This window comes from Dermacentor albipictus, chromosome 3 (genome assembly GCF_038994185.2).
Source record: "Dermacentor albipictus isolate Rhodes 1998 colony chromosome 3, USDA_Dalb.pri_finalv2, whole genome shotgun sequence".
In the NCBI taxonomy this organism is placed as follows: Eukaryota; Metazoa; Arthropoda; class Arachnida; order Ixodida; family Ixodidae; genus Dermacentor; species Dermacentor albipictus.
In genome coordinates, this window is record NC_091823.1 from 3,935,676 (window position 1) to 3,956,627 (window position 20,952).

Consider the following 20,952-nt stretch of genomic DNA (forward strand, 5'->3'; position numbering starts at 1 on the left):
TCCAAGCAGACGCTGTTGAAAGTCGCCGAAACGCCGTCCCCGTAACAACTGCTAAGCAGCGGAGGGATATGGATCTTCGAGCCTCGTCTACCAAGTCACCACTGAAGGCAACGTTTGCGATGAGAGTCTTGGCCTCAAGGTGGCAACTGTGGCACTTTCTCTGCAGGGTTTTGCCAGGTTTTGTTGAAGGGTTAGAAAAGGACGGGAAGAAAGTGGCTTAACCGAGGGGCCCGATTTTTATTAATTATATCATAACTCCTGTGGTACAACTAAGCCATTCGCATAGCTTTACAATCAACATAGACGATTTCTGCCTCAATTTTCCTCACGAATTAACCTGTTCGCCACCATACGCCTCCAGCGTTTTCGTAGCTCATTCAATCTGCTTTTTGCTATAAAAAAATATTCAGAGTGCATAGTTTTCTGGCACCACTGAATACATCGGCCATCTTTCCTGCAGTGTAATAACGAGGCCACTGTAAGATGACATGTTCAGCGATAGTCGTCATACTGCTGTTCGTTTCAATAAAACTCAGCTACGCTCACCATCTAGCCATTAGTGAATCTCGAACTTCGCTGTGCTGCATGAATGAACGAACTTGCACTACTGGATTCTTGTGTACAAAATAACCGTCCGAATGGTACTTTAAAGAGGCAAACTGCGTTGAAACCGAGGCATATATAACCTAACGTTACACAAGCTTTCGAAAGCAGAAAAACGATTTAAAAATCACGGCACAATACAAAATTTTGTAACCTGCGCTGTTCGGTAGTCGGGCCTCCGACGACCGAAGACAGCGGTTGTGTTCCTATCTTGCACCATCTTTTTTAACAGTGAAGCTGTGCTTGCTCGGGGTAAAATGGACCGCGTATCACAAAACTCCACTGACGCCCACCGAGGGAGACACTGCGCGCAGCCGGTTTCGCCGCCGTGCCGAGATCTGCACAAGCGCCATGATAACGGTTAGGAATGCGCATGCGCTTGACCTTGGAGAGGATATGAAAGCCTGTGCTCGGCGGCGCTCGGTTCTGCCTCGGAAACTCCGCCGCTTCCGCGGCAGAGGGAATTGGTGCCATCCATGGGGAGGGCGGGAAAGCAAGTCCGCTTCTCTTGCATGGCCTCTTAGATCGGCGCACGAGGAGGCTGACCCTTTCGCCCCTCCTCTCAACTCCTATCCCTTCGCCTTCCCACGTAACTCGCTCACTTTCGACTGTCATCACGCGCGCCCGCCGGCCCAGCGCCAACATAGCGCGCATAGTTTCATGTTTCATTATCTGCTGTTACGAAGCCTGCGCTGCTGTGCGTTGACCGGCGTGGGCAGCTTCGTCAGTTTCGTGGCCCTAGATAGCTGTGTGCTTGTGCTCCACGGAGTTTCACCCGTTTCACGACTCGCACCGCTCGTGCATCGTGCAGTGGTGCACGAATACCTCGAAAACAAGCCCTGCAAGATTCTTCCGGGTGCCTAAAGGCAACAGGTAAACGCGCAGACCCAAGGACACAGAAGACGCATGTACACGAACACGGCCCTTTGCATGTGTGTGCCCCATGGGTCTCCGGACGTCGTTGCGCCTTGATTGTGCTACACGTCCCTCTTACGGGTAGAGAAAGCTGACAAATAGAGGTTCCTCCTCATTGTTACCTGGTCAATGGCTTGTTTTTCTGTGCCAAGTCTCAGTCTGCAAGCTCACTGACTCGCCTAGCTTTCCATTCCGTCATCAGTGCTTTTTCTGTGTGTCACCGCTCTACAAACGTACTAACAGCTGAAAAATTACTGTTCGTGTTTATGTATTATCTCAGTAATTGCCGATGGGAAAACCGCGCGAACAACCTTCATGTGTAGGCATGATACACTTTATTTTTCTGGAAAGTATGAGCATTGCAAGTGTCCTATATGCAGATTTTTTGCAGTTCTTGTTCATTAGACAAAGGAGTGCCCCGTAGGTATGACTTAGTGCCTTAAGTGACGTAATTTTACTGCTAAGCATTGCATTCGTCGTGAAAGAAAAGTCGTGTTGGCTTAATTCACGTGGTCTTTGATTGAAGAATAAGCCTTCCTGTGAATGTTTCGCATGTGCCGCTGCGAAAGCAAACTACCTTCTGCTCCCGCTTGCAACCGTTACTAAATTTGTGGTGAAGTGCAAAATAATGTGATAATGTGTATTTCCGTTTTTAGTGCAATGTTATTTTTGTTCTGTCATGTCTTTTCATTTCGATCAGTAGTAATGAAATTGTTACGCATTTCATATACGTTTGTGCAGGTTTATAAGTAAGTTCATGTGTTCTTTCTTGGTGTGGCTGTCAATAAAACAATCTTAGCATTTTATTCTTCTTTTAGGAATTTGGCAAGCCATTGCTCTTGTCATTAAACCAGTGAATTTTCCTTCTCTTTAGTTGCCATGACTGTGTCATACACGTAGTCCAGTTTTGTGCAATATCTCCATTATTATATCAAAGGCTCTCGGTGCGCATATCAGACGCTCTTCTACACTTTGGTCTTTAGGGCATTATATAAAAATCTGTTATATGTGTGTACATAAAGCGGCCTTCGCGTTCACTCGAGTTTTATTCTTTTTTTGTTATTTCACTGTCTGCGAACTTTTGTGTTGTTTAGTAGTCATGTACATGTCATGCATTTTTCACTTTTGTTCACTTTGTGAGCGTGTATCATACCAAGTTAGGCAAAATATTTGCTTTCGGAAACGGAAGTCAATAAAATTAGGCGAAAGATCTGTTGCGTTGGAAGTGCAATTTATGTACCGGCATATCGTGGCATACTCAAAGTGTGGACAAGACTGCGTGCTTGTTAACGTAATAGAACCCACGGCGCACCACGCGCCAGTTCACAAAAAATAATGTGGGAATGCACCTCGCTCCCGTTCTCTCATCCCCCCGTCAGCAGCGAGACTGACTGGACAGCCTGGCTCAGTTCCGGGGACGTCGACCGACAATTGGAACTGGTGGACTGGGCGGAGAAGGCCAAGCAGGCCCAGGGCCTTACTTGAGCCCTAACGCTCAGCCACGTCCCTCTTTACCCTTCCCCCTTTCAATAAAGTTTATCACCACCACCACAAAAAATGCCAGGAGGAGCGCGCACGTGCGATAAGAAAAAGACACGCGCCGCTGACAAGCAAAAAGAAAGGAAAAGTGAAGGTGCGCGGAGCGTGGGGAAGAGTGGAGAGGGAGCGGAGCGGTTCGTCATAATGAAAACAAAGAAGAAAAACAAAGACCGCAAGGGTGAGGATGCGCCGCACGGCTGCTGTTCAGGTTGCCATGACAACGTAAACATTCATGTACGCCGCCATATTGCTAAAGTATCGCCCTCCAGCTAGGGCTGTAACTGAAGGGGACGTTGCCGCTAGCGTCGAAAGAGCGTCTGCTTAAAAACAGCCAATGGCAGCCATATATACGGAGATTCAGCCCTGGGGCTCGGTCAGTTAATGCCATGGGGCGGTCTAGGGAAGCTTGTACTGTGGAAGAAGAGTCTGCGCATCGCGAAGCTAGACTTGCTGCGATGCGGGAGAAACAACGGCATCGACGGGCCAATCCGACCTACTTGGCCAGAGAGGGCGAAGGCAAGAGATGGTGACTACGCGAAGACCCAGAATACGCCAGTCGAGAGAGAGCCAGGATCACTGCGAAGCAACGACGATTACATGAAGACCCTGCAGTGCGGGAGACCGAGTACGTGCGAGGCCGAGCTCGCGCTTCAACCGGGGGTGACAACGCTCGGTTTCAACGTGAGTTCCTCTGGTTAGAGTTTGGACATTCCTACCGAGTGTGCGATCGACTGTGGTTTGACTCGAACCTGTCGACGCCAAACACGGTTCAGTCTGTCGAGAAACGTGCACAAGGCATGTATGTGCTGCGAGACATCTTCCCGGAGGCCACCGACCACGACGAGATGCGGCTGTTTGGGGCCTGTCAAGAAACGGTCTTACGCGGGAAGGTGCCGCATTTTAGCGTGAAAAACGGCTTCAAGTATCCTCCCAAGCCAGCGGGACTACCGCGTTTGAACGAGGTGGCCCTAATCGACCAGCTTCGCTGTTTTAAACCTCGCGCGACGAAGTGCGAGCTGGCCCGTTCTTTTTTCTTTTTTTTTTACTAGCTTGCCAAGCGTTAGCTGGAACACATGGTATACCCCGAGCCCCACTTCATCGACATCTACTCCAGGCCTTAGGCAACTTTTTTTCGAAATATAAAATAAATGAAGCCTTTTCTTTTTCTTTTTCGCAGAGCAGCAGGGAAGCTTTGTGTTTCGTGTAAGCTTCTAAACAGGAGGAAAATTAGAGTGTACTCATCTTAATTTGGCACCTAATTAACCAACTCACTCTGAAATAAGCCTGCATATTGCCTTTACCGTGGCCGTAATTTATTTTAAATATAACGTTTAATGATGTAACTGAAGTACTAAAGCGCCAAACAAACGATACAAAAAGAGACACGGACGAGCGCTCGTCCGTGTTTCTTCTTGTGTCGTCTGTTTGGCGCTTTAGTACTTCAGTAACATGCACAACTAGCTCAACAAAAAGTTCTGCTTAAATGATGTAGTTCTCTCGGTACACAATGAAATCAGAGATATAACCTATTCGAACGCCTATAGACGCAGCTCCGCTGTAATAGAAATGGCCTCAATTGCGGACATACTTCGAAACCCGTGAGGTTTTCTGCGGTTCAGACGTAAGAATCTATAAACGAAAGCGGACTCGATTCCAACTGACATATAGGTGATGCGAAGCATGCTTGGTCCTCTAACTAATGTTTGTTATGAATCGTGTACGTGTTCTGCACCAAAAGGTTTATGTTTCTGCGAAATGTGTATCCTATGTGTCTCTCGGCAGGTAAGCAAACACACACACACACACACACACACACACACACACACACACACACCCACACACACACACACACACACACACACACATATATATATATATATATATATATATGTGTGTGTGTGTGTGTGTGTGTGTGTGTGTGTGTGTGTGCTTACCTGCCGAGAGACACATAGGATACACATTTCGCAGAAACATAAACCTTTTGGTGCAGAATATATATATATATATATATATATATATATATATATATATATATATATATATATATATATATATATATATATATATTACAGATAGAGGGAGAGAGATATAAACCCAGTGGCTCATACTCATGGGAACGGCCCACGCATTTAGTTTGCGCTCTATTCTAGATCGACCCAATTGAGAAAAGGGTCAGGCAGTTGTCGAGATCTTTCGTTATAGAAAAGCAGGTTAAACTCGGCAAGAATGCCTCGTATTACAAGGGAGATTCTGCCCTTCAATATTACTCCCTGCTGACAAACCCACGAAATCAAGCCTTGAAGAATTGCCTTGCTAGCCTAAACAAAGTCATGCGTCGTGAGTATTGCTCGAAGCTCGGAAAAATCGCACGCGTCGCTACTCACGCTGGCAGTTGCCCAGTGTGCCACTTCCTTCGTAGCCCGGCTTGCAGACGCAGCGGTGGGTTCCTCCTTGGGCACCGCACGCACAGATGGCGTTGGAGTCGCACTGGCCGCTCTCCCGGAGGCACTCCTGGACGGCGACAGCGTCCCACTGGCTCTCACGGATGTCTGCCAGAGCGTACAACAGTCAGGTGAACATTCACCGAATCGCGGTAGAACACGATGTCTGTCTATGGTAATGCAATTAACATTGAAACAACGTGGCGACAAATCGTTTTTTTTACTCAAGACAGCGTGATTGACAATTTGCAGTGGAGGAAGCCTGATGTGAATCGCAGCAATACGTGCATGCGCCGCAATTGTGGCGCATTAATCCACAGCATGTGCAGCTGCACTATGAAAATTTCGCGACCTTCCAACAGCAGCTGCAGTATTCTCCAGCTGGGACTCTGGAATTCGGGCCAAGGCGCAATTGCATAGGCTCCTTTCTCACGCGCAAAACATTAATTTGCATTGTCAGCTAAAAGATTGATTTCTCAACTTAAATGTAGTCGTGCGACACCACTCACGTGCCTGTTGCGTCTTTACGCGCTGACTTGCTCGAGTGAAAGTGTTACGTGAGATTCAGTGGCGTAGCCAGAAATTTTGTTCGGGGGGGGCTACGCCACTGGCCCAATATATATATATATATATATATACATGCGTGTGTGTGTGTGTGTAGCTGCACGTTGCAGCTCAGCCTCCTCCTTAAGAGGAAGCTTTAGCTCGGGTGCTCCTATTTAAGTACATGTAGAAGGGGAATTCGTTTTTCCCTGCAACCACTTCACCAAATTTGAGGAGGTTTGTTGCATTTAAAAGAAAAGGTTTATTTCTAGTGACTAATGGCTTCGAATTTTTCATTTAGGTGGTCAGTTATTTATTAAAAATTGGCCAAAATTGAAAATTTTCAGAAAACGAGACTATCAAGTTTAAAACTCCGTGACTCAACAATGAAAAATGATATCACAATTCTGTGGATTGCATCTAATTGTACATCTACAGCGGACAAAATAGATATGTTACACATGAATCTCAAAAAAATTTAGTATTGTGGAAATACGGCTTTTGCAGAACCCTTGTACACAACGTAACCAATTCACGTAAGATACAAATTGACACAGCAAACTTGTCCGCTTTGACTGTTATAATAAATGCCGTTTACAGAACCACAATATCTGTTCTTCATGCATAGCTATTAGTTTGTAAACGTCGTGCTTCTATTTTTTTAAGCTTTCGAATTTTCCAAAATTTTTTAAACAAAATGCAGGCCCTAAATCGAAGTTCTGTTTCCAACAGACACTAGGATTTAACTTTCTCTCTCAAATGCAACCAATTTCAATAAAAGCGATCAGCAGGATTATCTCAGAAAAGCGTTTCTGCGTTTTACAAGTATTCGAATATATAAGCCGCGTCGGATTGGGCCCGAGCTAAAGCTTCCTCTTAAACAATTTATCGACGGATCAAATACATGAATAATAACTGCATTGTCATTGCCAAAGCTGCTGCAAACGAATTCTTGAAAGTTACGCACTGTAAATACAAGTAAAATATGTATTTTTTCATAAAATATTGTACTCGTATGTGCCAAAAATTGTGCCCAACATAACTGACGTCAATTCTTCCATGTTTTTTTGTCTATTTATTAAGTAAAGAAAATACCACACGAACTTTAGAACTATATCAGTTCGAAACCAGGAAAGCAGTGCATGTCACTGATATGAAAAATTAAAAGGCAATGATCTGAACAATTAAGTTGAGGACAAATATGTTAATGAAACTTTGTCATTCAAGAACCGTGCTTACATTCTAGTATATATGCAATGGCCAGTGAAAAATCTCAATGACGCTGTCGTTTGTTCCAATGTATTACGCAGGAGTAGCTGTCCCTTGTCATGTATCGTGAGTAATTGCCCCGAAGTTATAGTCGCCACAGAGAGCACGTATAAAAAGCAGGAGTTCTGCAAGATATATGAGGGCAAGTCAAATGAATGAGCCAACAACGGGGTACTTTATTTAAAAGTAGTCTTCATGAGAATTTAGACATTTGTCCTATTGACTAACAAGTTGCGTGATTCCCGTCTTATAAATCTCCTTGGGTTGCTGCTTCAAAAAGTTTGTATCTGGTTCCCTTGAGCAGTTTTTTCGGCTGCCCCAAAATGTAGAAGTCGCAAGGTGACAGGTCTGAGCTGTATGGCGGATGTTGCAGCGTTTCCCACTTGAACTTTGCCAGTTTTGTATTAACCACATAAGCGACGTGGGGACAGGCATTGTCGTGGAACAAGATGACCCCATTCGTCAATTTTCCACGTTGTTCGTCCTTGATTGCGACACGCTGCCGTTCACAATATCGGAAACAATTGATAGCCTCTCAAGATTTAGCAAATTCTGTCAGTAATGGACCCTGTCGATCGAAAAAAAAAGTCAACAACACTTTTCCAGCGGAAATGATGGCCTTTACGTTCTTTGGGCGTGGTAAATTCGAATGTTTCCACTGTAAGCTTTGCCGTCGTGTTTCAGGCTCGTAGTAGTGGCACCAAGGTTCGTCCCCGATCACAGTTGCAAACAAGAAGTCGTCATGCTCATTGTGATACCCGATCAGATGAGTCAAGGTAGAGCGAAACTTCTCGGTCTTCTCGCGATGGATAAAACTCTTGGGGATCCATTGCGCACCAAAGAGCCGATAACCGAGAAGCTCATGAATTATGGCGTGAACCGAACCGTGACTGATGTTCAGACGGTCTGCCAGTTCATCGATGCTTATCCTCCGTTCTTGTTTCAGCAGCTCATGAACCTTTGAAATTGTGTGGGAGGTGATTGCACGATGGTTTTGGCCCGGTCTTGGAATGTCTTTGCAACGTCCTTTGAACCGTTTGCTCCAACGCTTCAGAGTGGTCAATGAAATGCAGTGTTCAACGTACACAGCAGTCATTTGGTTATTAATTTCTGTTTTGGAAACACCTTCAGCTGTCAAAAACTTCGCGACACCGAGCTGTTCAACTTTTGAAGTGTCCATTATGTGACGCAACCACATTCAACCCAGTGTATGAGAGCATTAAAGAACATTTATCTTCACACCTGCGTGTCACTTTTGTAAATGAGACATGCCGTTCTCCTACGCGCATGCCTCGCAGATAATGAACCGAACCACTATTGCGCGGTTAATTAGGGTAGGCTCACTTTCATTTGGCTCGCCCTCGTACATTAGAAATGCAAAGATACAATGGGATACGCAAATGCGAAAATACGGCTTCCTAAAGGACAAAAAAGTGTCACTGGAAACAAAGTTCACTGCATGTATACACAAAACCTCGCAACAAGATATTTAAGTATACGTATAAGTCTCCAATGAGTCTATGTATGTAAGAAGTAACTGTATATAATGCGTCAAACAAGGCAAATAAACATGTTGCACAATCATAGATTCACAGAATTCTAGACTCCGCCCCCATTCCATCCACTCCCCCCGATGTATTGCGCGCGACGGAAGGCGGCGCGCTTGCTCCCCGCTTTTCTCCTTTGCGCACACAAGACTGAGCCACCATCGTCGGCTCACCCATTCCACCTCCCCTCCTACGCTTTCACTCGTACATACAGCATGCAACGCGTGGTCACGATGTTATCGCCCTTGGACTTTATACGAAACATGAGGGCGATCGCAGGAATGCGCCTGGAGTGTCCATATAATTGCTTTCGCAATAATATCATAAACGTATCCGGCAACTGAAGCGTCCCGTCGCCCATTACTTTCCGCAAAAGAAGTATCAAAATCGAAATTTCACCATGCGACAATTCGCTGCGCCGCAACAATGTATTTTTTTTTTTCTGTGAGGCGGAGGCACCGAAATGAAAAAAAAAAACGCATAGGCAAGTATGTTGGCCAGAATCTAATGCCTACTTCGGGCACCTAATGGGGCTACGGAAGGAATACCGAAGAAAACATGAGACGCTTGGTCCTCTGAGAACCATGCGCATACTGCTCAGTATCCTACAGCGGCGAAACAAGACTTTCCGGAAAGGTTCCGCTCAAGGAATGCGGTGCAATCCTTCGAGTCCCCACAGTGATGGCGGCGAGCGACTATTTTTTTTCTCGACTGCTAGCCAGAAAGCGTCCAAAACTCTGTCCGGTGAAAATCCACTCGGCCAGAGCAAACCGAACGCGCACCGAAGTGCACCGCACGGTGGCCGGGGCCATACGAGAAGAACGTATGCGCTCTGGCTTGCTCTGGCAGCCCGCGGGTAGGGTAGCGAGAACAAAAAAAAAACACATTGAAGAGGCTCAATGTGTCCTCGCGAATAAAAGTCAAAGTAGAAAAAATAAATAAAAACGTAGTTACTTTGGCTGGCTTTAGTGTCTTGACATGGATGTCCTGGCGTAGGTTAAAAAAAATTTTGATATTTTTTATGTGACATGACGGCACAAATGAACCACCCCAACGCTTCGTCTCATTGGACCTCGCTGCCTGCTTTGTCAACTCGTCTGCTAGTGTGTTGATTTGGCTTGTCTCGTTGTATGTTCCGATGTAAGACTTTAGAAAAGTCAATAGACCTTTGACGTCAAATGTTTATAACAACATTAAACCCACAAAGTTCCGCAATTGACAATCTAAAGCACAACATTGGAAATGTCAATGCACCTTTCACATCAAGAGCTTATGAGATTTATACCCATAAAGTTTCGCAATTGATATCCATGCGCTCCATAGATTCCGTGGCCTCAGTGAGATGCCGCGCCGAGCCCGCTCACCATCAAAGCGCCCTTGAAACTTTGTGCTCGGATGGGACTGCTTGGCGTTTTGTGACTCCCGGTGTATGGGCGTTGCCACGAAATCCAGCCCGAGTTTGCAATCTTCGCGGTTAAATGTCTTTTCGAGCGTCAAAAAGCCATTCTAGACAAAATCCAGCATGATTTCCGGCGCCGGGGGTCGCTTTGGTCGACGGTGCATGGGCAGCACGAAAAAATTTCGGGGGGGGGGGGGGCTGAAGCCCCATAAGCCCCCCCCCCCTGGCTACGCCCCTGGTGAGATTTCTAGGCGCGCACACGTGATGTAATTGGTAAAACATCGTCCTTAATTTATGCTGACGGAACCGTGATCTTAACGCATCGCAGGATATGCCGTATTTTTTCAGAGTCACGCTAAAGTGGTTACAAAGCAGCACACAAAGGGGGACTAGTAAGCTCAAAATGCTAATCGCATTAAAGCTAGGCATTCTTTTACGTCACCAATTTGGCTTCAGCGAAGGGGTTGCCACTAGTACCGCATAATCAACATTCGAAGACCTTACACGGAAATTTATTTATGCTGGGTTATTCGAAGCAGTGATTTTCATCCTTTATACCGCGCATTGGGTGCACCCAAAGAACCCGAGGAACTCGAAATGATTCCGGAGTTTGCAATGTACGGCGTACATTATAATCAGATCCTGCTTTTGGCACGTGAAAACCCGCAGTATTTATTTTATTGCGGTAACAATTGTATGGATACTCCAAGCGCATTCTTACCGGCGTCGTCGCCGCGAGGTTCCATGTAAATTCCCTGGGCGACAACACCGCCGGCGCGCGCTCTGTGTGCGAGCGAAGGCGCGGGAGAGGACGGCCGACGATCGCGGTCCCGCCCGCGCTAAAGGCCGAATGTGGAGCGCGACGTATTCCCTCGTATGCCTCGTATTCCCCCGTATGCCTCACTCCAAGTTAAGCAGGCCGCAGGCGGTCACACTAAGACTACTGCAAACGAACTCGTACCCAAATCCGGCGTCCCTTAATAGCATATATCCAGAGATTTATACGAATTGTTCTTGCGTGGCCTGTGGTGAGGTAGCTACGTTGCCTCATATGCTCTGGGAGTGCGGGTCGCTGGGCCCGAAGTTCACCAAGGAAGAGTGGGACGCCCTCCTGCGAAGTCCCGTCTTTGAGGATCAAATCCTGGCCGTCCAGCGCGCCCGCGATCGGGCCGGCAGACTAGATCTGTCAGTCCCGTCGTGGGATTAGCCAGGTGCGCGTTTTATCGCGCTTTGCTGGACCAAATAAAAGTTTATTCACTCACTCACTCACTCACTCACTCACTCACTCACTCACTCACTCACTCACTCACTCACTCACTCACTCACTCACTCACTCACTCACTCACTCACTCACTCACTCACTCACTCACTCACTCACTCACTCACGGCTCGAGCCGCTCAACGCCGGGAGGCACCGGGGGAAGGAGAGGGAGGGGCCGCGCTCCGGCTACAACTGCGTATGTTGCGGATGCAAGCGGTCGCGCGGCCGTATCTTGAAGGCGATGTGTGTTGGGGTTAAAGTGTAGACTAGGTGCATCGGCGGCTCGTAGCTTTGTGCGTGCTGCGTATTCTTGTCGCTCACTTTTGGCTGATGCGTTGGACAGCACGAATGTCACTTCGCTCGCTGCTGCTTCCGCGTTTCCTCACGCCAGCGTTCTCACAGCGAGTTTCCGCGGTCGTCGAGTCAGATGTATTGATATTTGCTTGTGCGTGTTTGACACCATGCCTGTTGATTTAGTTAGCATACGAATGTTTACAGGTTGATACGGCTGATCAAAGTACTATTCTTACTTGGCATGGCTGTCTGCTAATTTGCTAGCGCAAACGATGCTTCACCTTTCAGGCGAAACTGCGAGTTTTTTGTCGTTAAGTTCTATAGCAGACTTTGGAAAATGCGACTTGATTCAGAGCATCGGGATATTGTTAAAGCTAAATTATATCTTTATGGCACCTATTGCGTCCTCTTCATGACGACGCATCAATGTGTGCCATCGCCATGCCGCGTATCTAGCGGGACTCGAACCACGAGCACAAAAGAATGCGTCGTCTCCCTACGGTGGCGATGGTCACCCTCCTTAAGTGTAGGGATGACGGTCTCTTCCATGGAACGCTCTTCTCGAGAGTTAGTGTCGAAATTGCGTGTTCTGGTGGTAATGTTACAAGTTAGGACATTGTTCTTAGACGTACGCTCTTCTTACTATATATTGATTACGTGCTGTCGCAGTTACATCACACTCGACCTGAACTATGCAGCTGTTGCTATATAATCTATTTCATAAAGGTTGCGAAGAGGAAAGCTGTAATCGACAAGGTAACCAGGAATTACAGATTCTGCACCACTGGTCTAAAGCAAGTGCCATCAGACTCAACTCAAGCAAAACGGCCCTCTTTGTGCTTCATTCTGAAGCTAACGGAATCGCAATTTACTGGCGGTAGTGTTATGTACAATAGGTGCTATGTTTACTATATCTGTTCGCCAAAACTTCTTGTCTGTCCCAATTGAGTGGTATTTGAAATTCGCATCCCATTCTGCAAACTGCCACACTGAAGACTTCCTGTGTCTCCTTCCGATCCACTCTTTTACTCAAGATTCATTTGCATTATGCTCTTGTTCACTTGCGCAGGCGTCATTGCATCATGGTCTAGGGCCTCAGTTACATTTGCAACCAATTTTTATTCTGCAAAAAAAAGGGCAGTTTCACCCGAAGCACGAAGCTTCGTCAGCGAAACCAAGGTTTAGCATACCGCTTGGACTCTTTCTTCAGAGGCCTCTACTTCAGGACTTGACGACAAGGCATGTTTGCTCCGAGGTAAAGGAATTTCCGATGGAGTGCAACTGAATGCCCTCTTAAATTTGTATCTTCATTTTTAGTCTGCTGTTGAATTATTTATTATAATTATTCCAGCTAATATTGTTTTCATTGCAACATGTATAGACTGTAGCATCCCTGAAAGTGTACTTGTGGTTGTAACTTGGAATAGTCTAGAAGCCATTTCTTGACCATCGTGGGTAGGAGTTGGACGGGCAGCAACAACAACGGCGTTCAAGCTACACGTGGGTGCGACTCTTTGCCGCGGCTCGTGCTGGTTCAAAGGAACGGCGCCCTGCGCTTTTCGGCGGCCTCATGACGACGGCACGACGAGAGATGCAGTTAAGATGACGTCGATGGAACGACCGCGACGGCATCACGATGATGTGACAACGAATGCACCGTGACGACTGTATGATGACGATATAGGGACAGCAGTATAAGGACCATGGGATGACGATGATGGCGTGATGACAATAGCGTCACGGCTATGGGGTAACAGATATGACGATAGATAGATAGATAGATAGATAGATAGATAGATAGATAGATAGATAGATAGATAGATAGATAGATAGATAGATAGATAGATAGATAGATAGATAGATAGATAGATAGATAGATAGATAGATAGATAGATAGAAAAACTGGCTGTGGCTTAGCTAAGGTTAAGCCCAGGATGCGAAGCATACTAGCCTTTATTTTAACGCGACAGCGTTAAGGAGCTCGTGTCGCAGAAAAGCCGTTGTCGTCGGCTCAGGCGTGCGGCGCTTGCTCAGGCGCACATTCCGTTGTCGCGCCGAACGCTGCGTTGCTCGACGCTCACCGCGTCCGATGCGGGGCGCGTAGTCGCTGCGCCGTAGCAAAGCCACCTAGAAACAGTCTCTGTAGCACGCCGCAACCTTCGCTTCTCATTCCAACGAGCAGCTCTGTCTCCAGGAGGCATCTCACCTCGTGAGTGTCTAGCAGAGGCAAGCGCAGCTGCTTATATACCGCCGCGACGCCGCGAGCGACGGCGCGAGTTGGAGCCCCGTTTCTCCTCTGTCGTGACGTCACGGTGTCACGTGGTATTGAAGGCGACACCGCCGCGCCTGAGGAGCTGGGTTGAGCTCTAGTAATATGCTTCGCATAATAGATAGATAGGCAGGCAGTCAGGCAGGCAGGGTCAAAGCACCTGAAGAAGGCAACGAATGTTAATCGCATTCAAATGAGTTAGCCACCAAAGTGTCTCTCTTAGAATAAATTTAATTGCCGTCTATTTCGTGCGTTGTGACTCGCTTTCAATGAATTTTGTATGCGTGAATCTTCCACCTTAAGGCACACGATACCTCGCATCACGTGTCGAAAATACACATACTCATACGCATCCGGTCAAATGTACTATGATACAAATTCAGGCTACGCAAGGAGTATCATTATATAATATCTAAGATAGATGTATCTTTGATACTGCCGAGTCCTCAAATGGTGTTAGAGGCTCCTTTAAACGGCTCATAAAATACGAGAAGAATACAGCCATTGACAAAGACACTATCAAATGAATCAAACCAAATCGCCAAGTATTTTGCGATAACTTTAACAATTACGTTATCCAAGAAAAGAACGCAGAGATCCCACTGGAGTTGTCTAAGTATGCGTAAGCATGCCGCCAAATTTCAGCTCGCCCACTCCCAAATTTCAAGTTCACCCAGCCTCAAATTTAGGTAGGTCCAACCGTTCAAGTTGGCCCAGCCCCTCAATTCATGTTGGCCCATCCCCAAATTTACGTTGGCCCACTTGCAATTTTCAAGTTCCGCCACTTGCAAACTTAAGTTGGCCCATATCCAAATTTAAGCTGGCCCTACCCTAAACTTTAAGTTGGAAAACCCTCAAATTTCAGGAGGTCCACATCCCAATTTCAAGTTCATCCAAACCTAAATATGAAATGGACCCAGCCCCGAATTTCAGTTGGCCCACCTCTACTACGAGCTTCCCGATCCATTTTCTAAAAAGCCCTATGTATCGTTATGGGGATTCCCGGTTTATAATTTTTCCTTTAAATTGTTCCTTATCGCTTAAAAGCTGCCAATCATCTACATTTATTTTCTAATAGCGATCAAATGTCACAACATTGCAAATTACGCACTTTGTGTAGATACAAGGCATTGCACTTTTCGCGTGATGTGGCTGGGTACAAGCCAGAGAATGCTTACGCATTAAAAACGAACGTTTTGTTAATATGTAGCAACAAGAAGAACTAAATAACGTTTCGCGGGCAGAAAATGAGGGTTGGTGAAGTATAGCCCGCTTCTCGTACCTGTTCGAAGGTCGTCGTTCACTTGCTTGATGTAGGCAAAGTTGCGGAGCATGTAGATGTGCTCCTGGGACGTCGCGACCGCTTCGAGCTCGTCTTTGTTGATACCTGCGACTCCTACTGCAAATATTGTGATGCCCTGGGCCTTGAGGTCCCTGGCAACGTAGTTTGGCTCGGAGCCGCTGTTCGCCTGCCCGTCCGATATAAGAACGATTATACTGCAAAGAAAGAAGAGAACCTCCATGAATGAAAAGCTGCTGCTTTGCGCAGGCATTGAAAGAGTGGCAGTGGTAGCCAGAGCCGTATTATGTGCACTTAAAAGGACGCGGCGCAGCAGCGCAGGCCTCGTGTGCCTCGTATCGCTGTCGCTTCACCATTCGAGCGAAACTGTGATTAATAAGTGGCTGCGCACAATTGTGGACTTGTGTTTCGGAATGCGCATCGAAGCTGCAGACCGCTTCTTAGAATACACGTTTAACTTTCGTGATATGACCGGTTCGTATGAAAGATGAGCCAACCATTTTTTATCAAACAAAGGTCTCTCACCCACAGCTCTCAGCTGGTGCAACCGCTTTGTGATTTGCAAGGGTGGCTGAACGGGCATGTTGGTAACGTTGGGTTTTGGTTAGCAGCGCGACGATCTACATAGCAAGTGAGAGAACTTACAGGAAGAGCACTGAAATCTACGCTCTTTCTTGGTATTTCTCTCCCTTCCGATGTAGATCACGGCGCTACCAAGCAAGGACGCTTCTTTGTGAACAACGGTGTATACCGTGCGGTGAGCTTTGCCAAGTGTCATTGACAATCATAAGCGTGTATCACAGCGACCATCTCCTAAGACAGTGGTATACTCGCACATCGTGCTTGCATCCTGGCGACATGATTACTTCGAGCACTGTTTTCTAGAGTGACGTTCAGATACGACTGCGGTGCCGCGTATTTCCTCTGTACGTCGTCAGCGTGAGGGCATAGTAACGATCGATACCGAGGGACTCCCAAAGATGGACGGCTGTGGTGACGTCGCGCGGATACTTCTGAAAGTCTGCAAAAAGCTTTCGAAGGGCGACAAATATCGAGACTATTGCTGCGTTAGGTGGTAGGGAGACTCATGTAGAATACTCACATAAGTTATACGCTCTACAGTAAGGGGTACAGAGCCGTCGGCCCCAAACTTCTGCCACTATCCCCTTTCCTCTTTTTCGACTGTCAGAAAAGCCAATCCGCCTATTCAAAATCTAGATTCCAGAGCTGCACTGCTTGCTACCTTTCTTTGAACGCGAGCATTGTAGGCCCTTGCACCTAAGGCACCGGGGCCAACTCTTTTCCACATAAACTGTCTATAACTATGATCCCGGGATTTATTCGTAGCGTAACATCATCAGAAAACTATTGTCATATGGCTCATACCCCCAAATGCAATGGCTCATACCCCCGTAAGGTAGAAGCCACAAGCACTCAACATAGTGAAGCGAACAGTATTTGGAATCATGCATACAACATACACAACAACATAGGTTTCAATAAAGAACGAGCTCAAAACAAGCATGCGAACCACACAATTGATGACAAGGGGCTCCAGCGTCTACATTCAATCCGAAGCACATAGTGCTCATCGCATACGTTGCGGCGAGCGCTGGCGCAACACATTATCACTGTTGCGCAAGCTGCCACGGCGACAGCAGCTATCAGTACTCTCGTACGTAAAAGGAGAACCCGCATAGCAATTGATTTGTGTCGTGAAGGTGTTATGGGAAGGCCACGTATAGTGAGGGCTCCTGAAGAGCAGCATGCGTACGAGGCGCGGCGAATTTCTCTTCTCTCTCGTCCGCCCCTCGCGGGTGCACCAAGTAGCGGCACAATCCAAGTCGCAGGCCATCGAAACGCTCTAGGCTAATAATGATCAAGTAAAGTTCATGTGAATGTCGCCACGTGAACAATTTCTACCTACGTCGCAATGGGTATTCATTTTCGTGACCCCAGCACCATCATGCGAAAAGTGTAATGCCTTGTATCTGGGCAAAAAAGCGTAATTTCCAAAGTTAGGGCATTTAATCATTATAACAGTGCAAATGCATACATGATTGGCAGATTTATAAGTGATAAGGAGCAATTGAAACAACAGCAAAATTTACACTGAATAGGCATAGAGATACATGAAGCTCCATAGAAAATGCATGGGGAAGCTAATTGTAGAGGTGTGCCAACTCAAAATTTAGGGGTGGTGCAACTTAAAATTTGGGGTTAGGTCAAGTCGAAATTTTGGAGCTGAGCAAACTGTAACTTCAAGGTCGCCCAGCTTGAAATTCGGGAGTGGGGAAACTTGAAATTTGGAGGTCGGTCAACTTAAATTTGGGGGTGGACGACCTCGAAATTAGCGTGTGGGCCAACTGGAACTTGTTGGTGGGTCAACTTGAAATTTACACATGGTCTAACGTAAATCTGACCATGAACCAACTTGAAATTGTCAGGTATGCTTACGTGCTTTTAGATATCTCCATTGAGTTTCTGCCTTTTTTATTAGAGCCATTACTTTTTAAGTTAACTAATCCAGCTAAGCAAGTAATTTTCTCATCTTACTAGATGAGGAATGGTTGCTCAATATTTCTTAATATGGCATAGCATAAGAAGCCAACAAACAAAGACACCAAGGACAACATAGGGGAAACTACTTGTACTTACTAATTGATTTAAGGAAGTGATAAATTAATGGCAATGAAAGTAGATGAATAAACAACTTGCGGCAGGTGGGGAACGATCCCACGTCTTCGCATTACGCGTGCGATGCTCAACACGCAACAAAGTGAATCGCACGCGAATTGCGATGACGTGAGATCGTTCTTCAGCTGCGGCAAGTTGTTTTTTTCATCCATTATCATTGCCATTAATTTATCATTTCTTTAATTCAGTTAGTAAGTACAATTAAGTAGTTTCCCCTACGTTGTCTTTGGTGTCTTTGTTTGTTGGCTTCTTACGATACGATTTATAAAAATCAGGTCCCTCGGTTAACCCGTTTTCTTCTCGTTATTATTGAACAGGTGGATTTTAACAACAAATCTCGCACTGCAGCTAAAGAAGCTGCGGAACATTAAGAGAAAGCTTTAGCTCGGGACCAACTCTGAAAGCACCTATTGAAATGCACGTTATGTCAACCGCTGAACCGATACGAATGAAGTTTGTTGCCTTTGCCAGATGAAAAATAAATTGCTAGTTCTCTTAGGATACGGTATTTTGATTGAAGGCCTAGATATTGTTTCAATAATTGTCCAAAATTGGTCATCAAAAAGGAAAAATTAAGTTTGCTGTTGGCAAATACTTAACTGCAGCAAGAACCAATATCGCAGTTTTGTAAACTGCTTTTTTAGGACTATCTTTACGGGCAAATGTGACATAATGTATTACAGCGAACAGAAATATGTTACACTATTTATAATGCTTTCGCGAAAAGAGCGGTATGCAATACATTGATTTTGCGGTCTTTGGAAGCAATATTAGGCGCAGTTTACAGAATTACAGTTCAGTGCCCCTGCAATGAAATGGTCTCCGTAGCGAAGGAATAATTCTGTTTCGGTTCTACTGCGGTGCGTAACTCTTACGAGGATGTATAACGAGTAATTTCTCAGCATTTCGTTATAAAGGCGTTCCATGGTATACAATTTTTCGTTGCAGAGTTATCGAGTTGTGACCTTGATAGATTCGTGTTCTGAATTACTTAGATCTATAATTTTTAGTAAAATAACTTGTCGGTCTAAATCTAAAATCAACTTCCGACAGTCGGAAGACTTTATCATTCTCTTTTAAAAGCAACAAGCGTCATCGACTAAAAGCGATTGCCCACATATCAGCTTCCTCGTAATGCGTCCCAGACAAAGGCGTTCTCTACCGATTGACATCCGTCCGGCCGTTGTGTAGCAGATGGCTTGCATATTGCAGCGCCTCTTTGGTCCTCGTGCCTCCTGTGCGGTACGGGATCTGGTTCACCTGCTGCACGAAGCCGCACATGTTGCCCCCGTCGGAGATTTGGTCGATGTGCTTGACGTTGTCACTGGAGAAGGTGACGACCGCGAGCCGCGAGAAGTCCTCCGACACCACCAGGAGGCGCGCCATCAGCTCGGTGAAAGTCAGCTCCGCCGGGAAGTTCTCCGCCCCGATGCTGCCAGACTCGTCGAGCACAAACACGATGTCGTTCTTCTGCTTGGCATACTTTTCTAGCGTGCTCACGAAATCTTGGAGATCCGGAGTGAGATTGAGACCGTGCAAGAGCACCGGACATGCCAAAACGAGAACAACTACCAAGTGCGGCACGCCACGCATCGCGAAGCTCTCTGTCTGCCAGATGCGGCGGTCTCTTATAGGCGCCGACTGAGCTGACTGTGGCTAAGCTTGCTGCCGCGTGGAGCGCTCCCGTATATGTCGGCTTATCGCAACCTTACGGAGTAACCAGCTGATTACAGTGTGCCCCACGAATTGCGCTTACACCGTAAGAGCGTCGTCTGCCGTTTGCTAAATAATGGAACCTACACACAGTGAAGGCACTTTCTTGTTCACTGCATATATATAGATACACATTCTTTCTACCTAAAGAAGGGCTTTTCGTATTCGGCTGCCACGTACAGAAACTAAAAGCGACAACGTGCTCCGGCCCTCCGTCTCTGCGAGATTAGCGGGCCGGGAAGTTCGTGGACCTAACTGATTGCCACGCATCGCGCAATTGCTCCCGCCTTCTCTGTCGCTGCTGCTCAGGTTTCGTTTTCCGCAGCAGCTTCCAACTGTAATCTCGCGCTAGTGAGTTTCGTTCCGCCTTCGCCATGCGCGGAATGATGTTCTCGCACTTATGTGCATTACCGTTCCAGCCATATTTGTCTACGCATTCCACATTTCCTTGGCCTTCTCTTTTATTTCAATACCTTATCATAAAGAGGCTAAAATAGAAGGAAAAAACTGTGAGAGTATAAAAATGCAGGAGTCACGCTTGACAGGCTACGTGAAATATCTCTAAAGCGTATCCGTCAGTAGTCGGAAATTAAAGTTGTCTCACCTTTGGTATTTATAATACTACTACATACCTTGCAAGCCACATAGGCAGCCTTTTTTTTTTCTCGTTCTTATTTTTTCTTGTTGCTGCGTGGCTGTGTTTCGCAATAAAGTTAAAACGAATGCATGTCTCTGACAAGCAAGGAGGCCGGAATTGAGCAAATTTGTCATAGTTCATCGCTCTCGGCGAAGTCACACATAAAACGATGCAGGGAAAAGACGGGAAACGCGGGAGATGGAAATTAAAGACGATGAGCAAAACGTCAACAAGGTGAATGCAGGAGCCAACGTTTCGACAATTGGACTTGTCTTCTTCAAGGCGACGTATGCTTTCCTCGCTACAGTTTATATAGGTGGGGTTCTTCTAAAGGGGAGAGGGTGTGAGGCGGGAGGGTGCGGAAACGAGGGAAGGTGTGTTAGCCTGTGGAGCTGAGAGTAAAGGAACGCGGTGCACAAGGTCAAAGCCAGGTCCACCCCTCACCCCCACCCCGGTCTTTTAACCCACGCGTGTTAGCCGGCGTGTCAAGGGCGTCTGACACGCCGGCTGGAAAGAAAAAAAAAG

General features: G+C 46.4%; 1 protein-coding gene across 2 annotated transcripts in view; it reads right to left on the bottom strand.

Moving 5' to 3' along the window:
• LOC139057173 (sushi, von Willebrand factor type A, EGF and pentraxin domain-containing protein 1-like) overlaps positions 1-20,952 on the bottom strand; it is a 173,680-nt gene that overhangs the window by 147,338 nt on the left and 5,390 nt on the right. The window contains exons 1-3 of one of the 2 annotated variants that reach the window (XM_070534967.1): positions 19,240-19,930; positions 15,363-15,577; positions 5,442-5,606 (exon numbers count right to left, since the gene is read on the bottom strand). In XM_070534967.1, the coding sequence (XP_070391068.1) occupies positions 5,442-5,606; positions 15,363-15,577; positions 19,240-19,670 (811 nt within the window). In that variant the 5' untranslated portion in view covers positions 19,671-19,930. Of the gene's footprint in view, positions 1-5,441; positions 5,607-15,362; positions 15,578-19,239; positions 19,931-20,952 lie in introns of those variants that run through there. The other variant, XM_070534968.1, reaches the window with a different exon arrangement.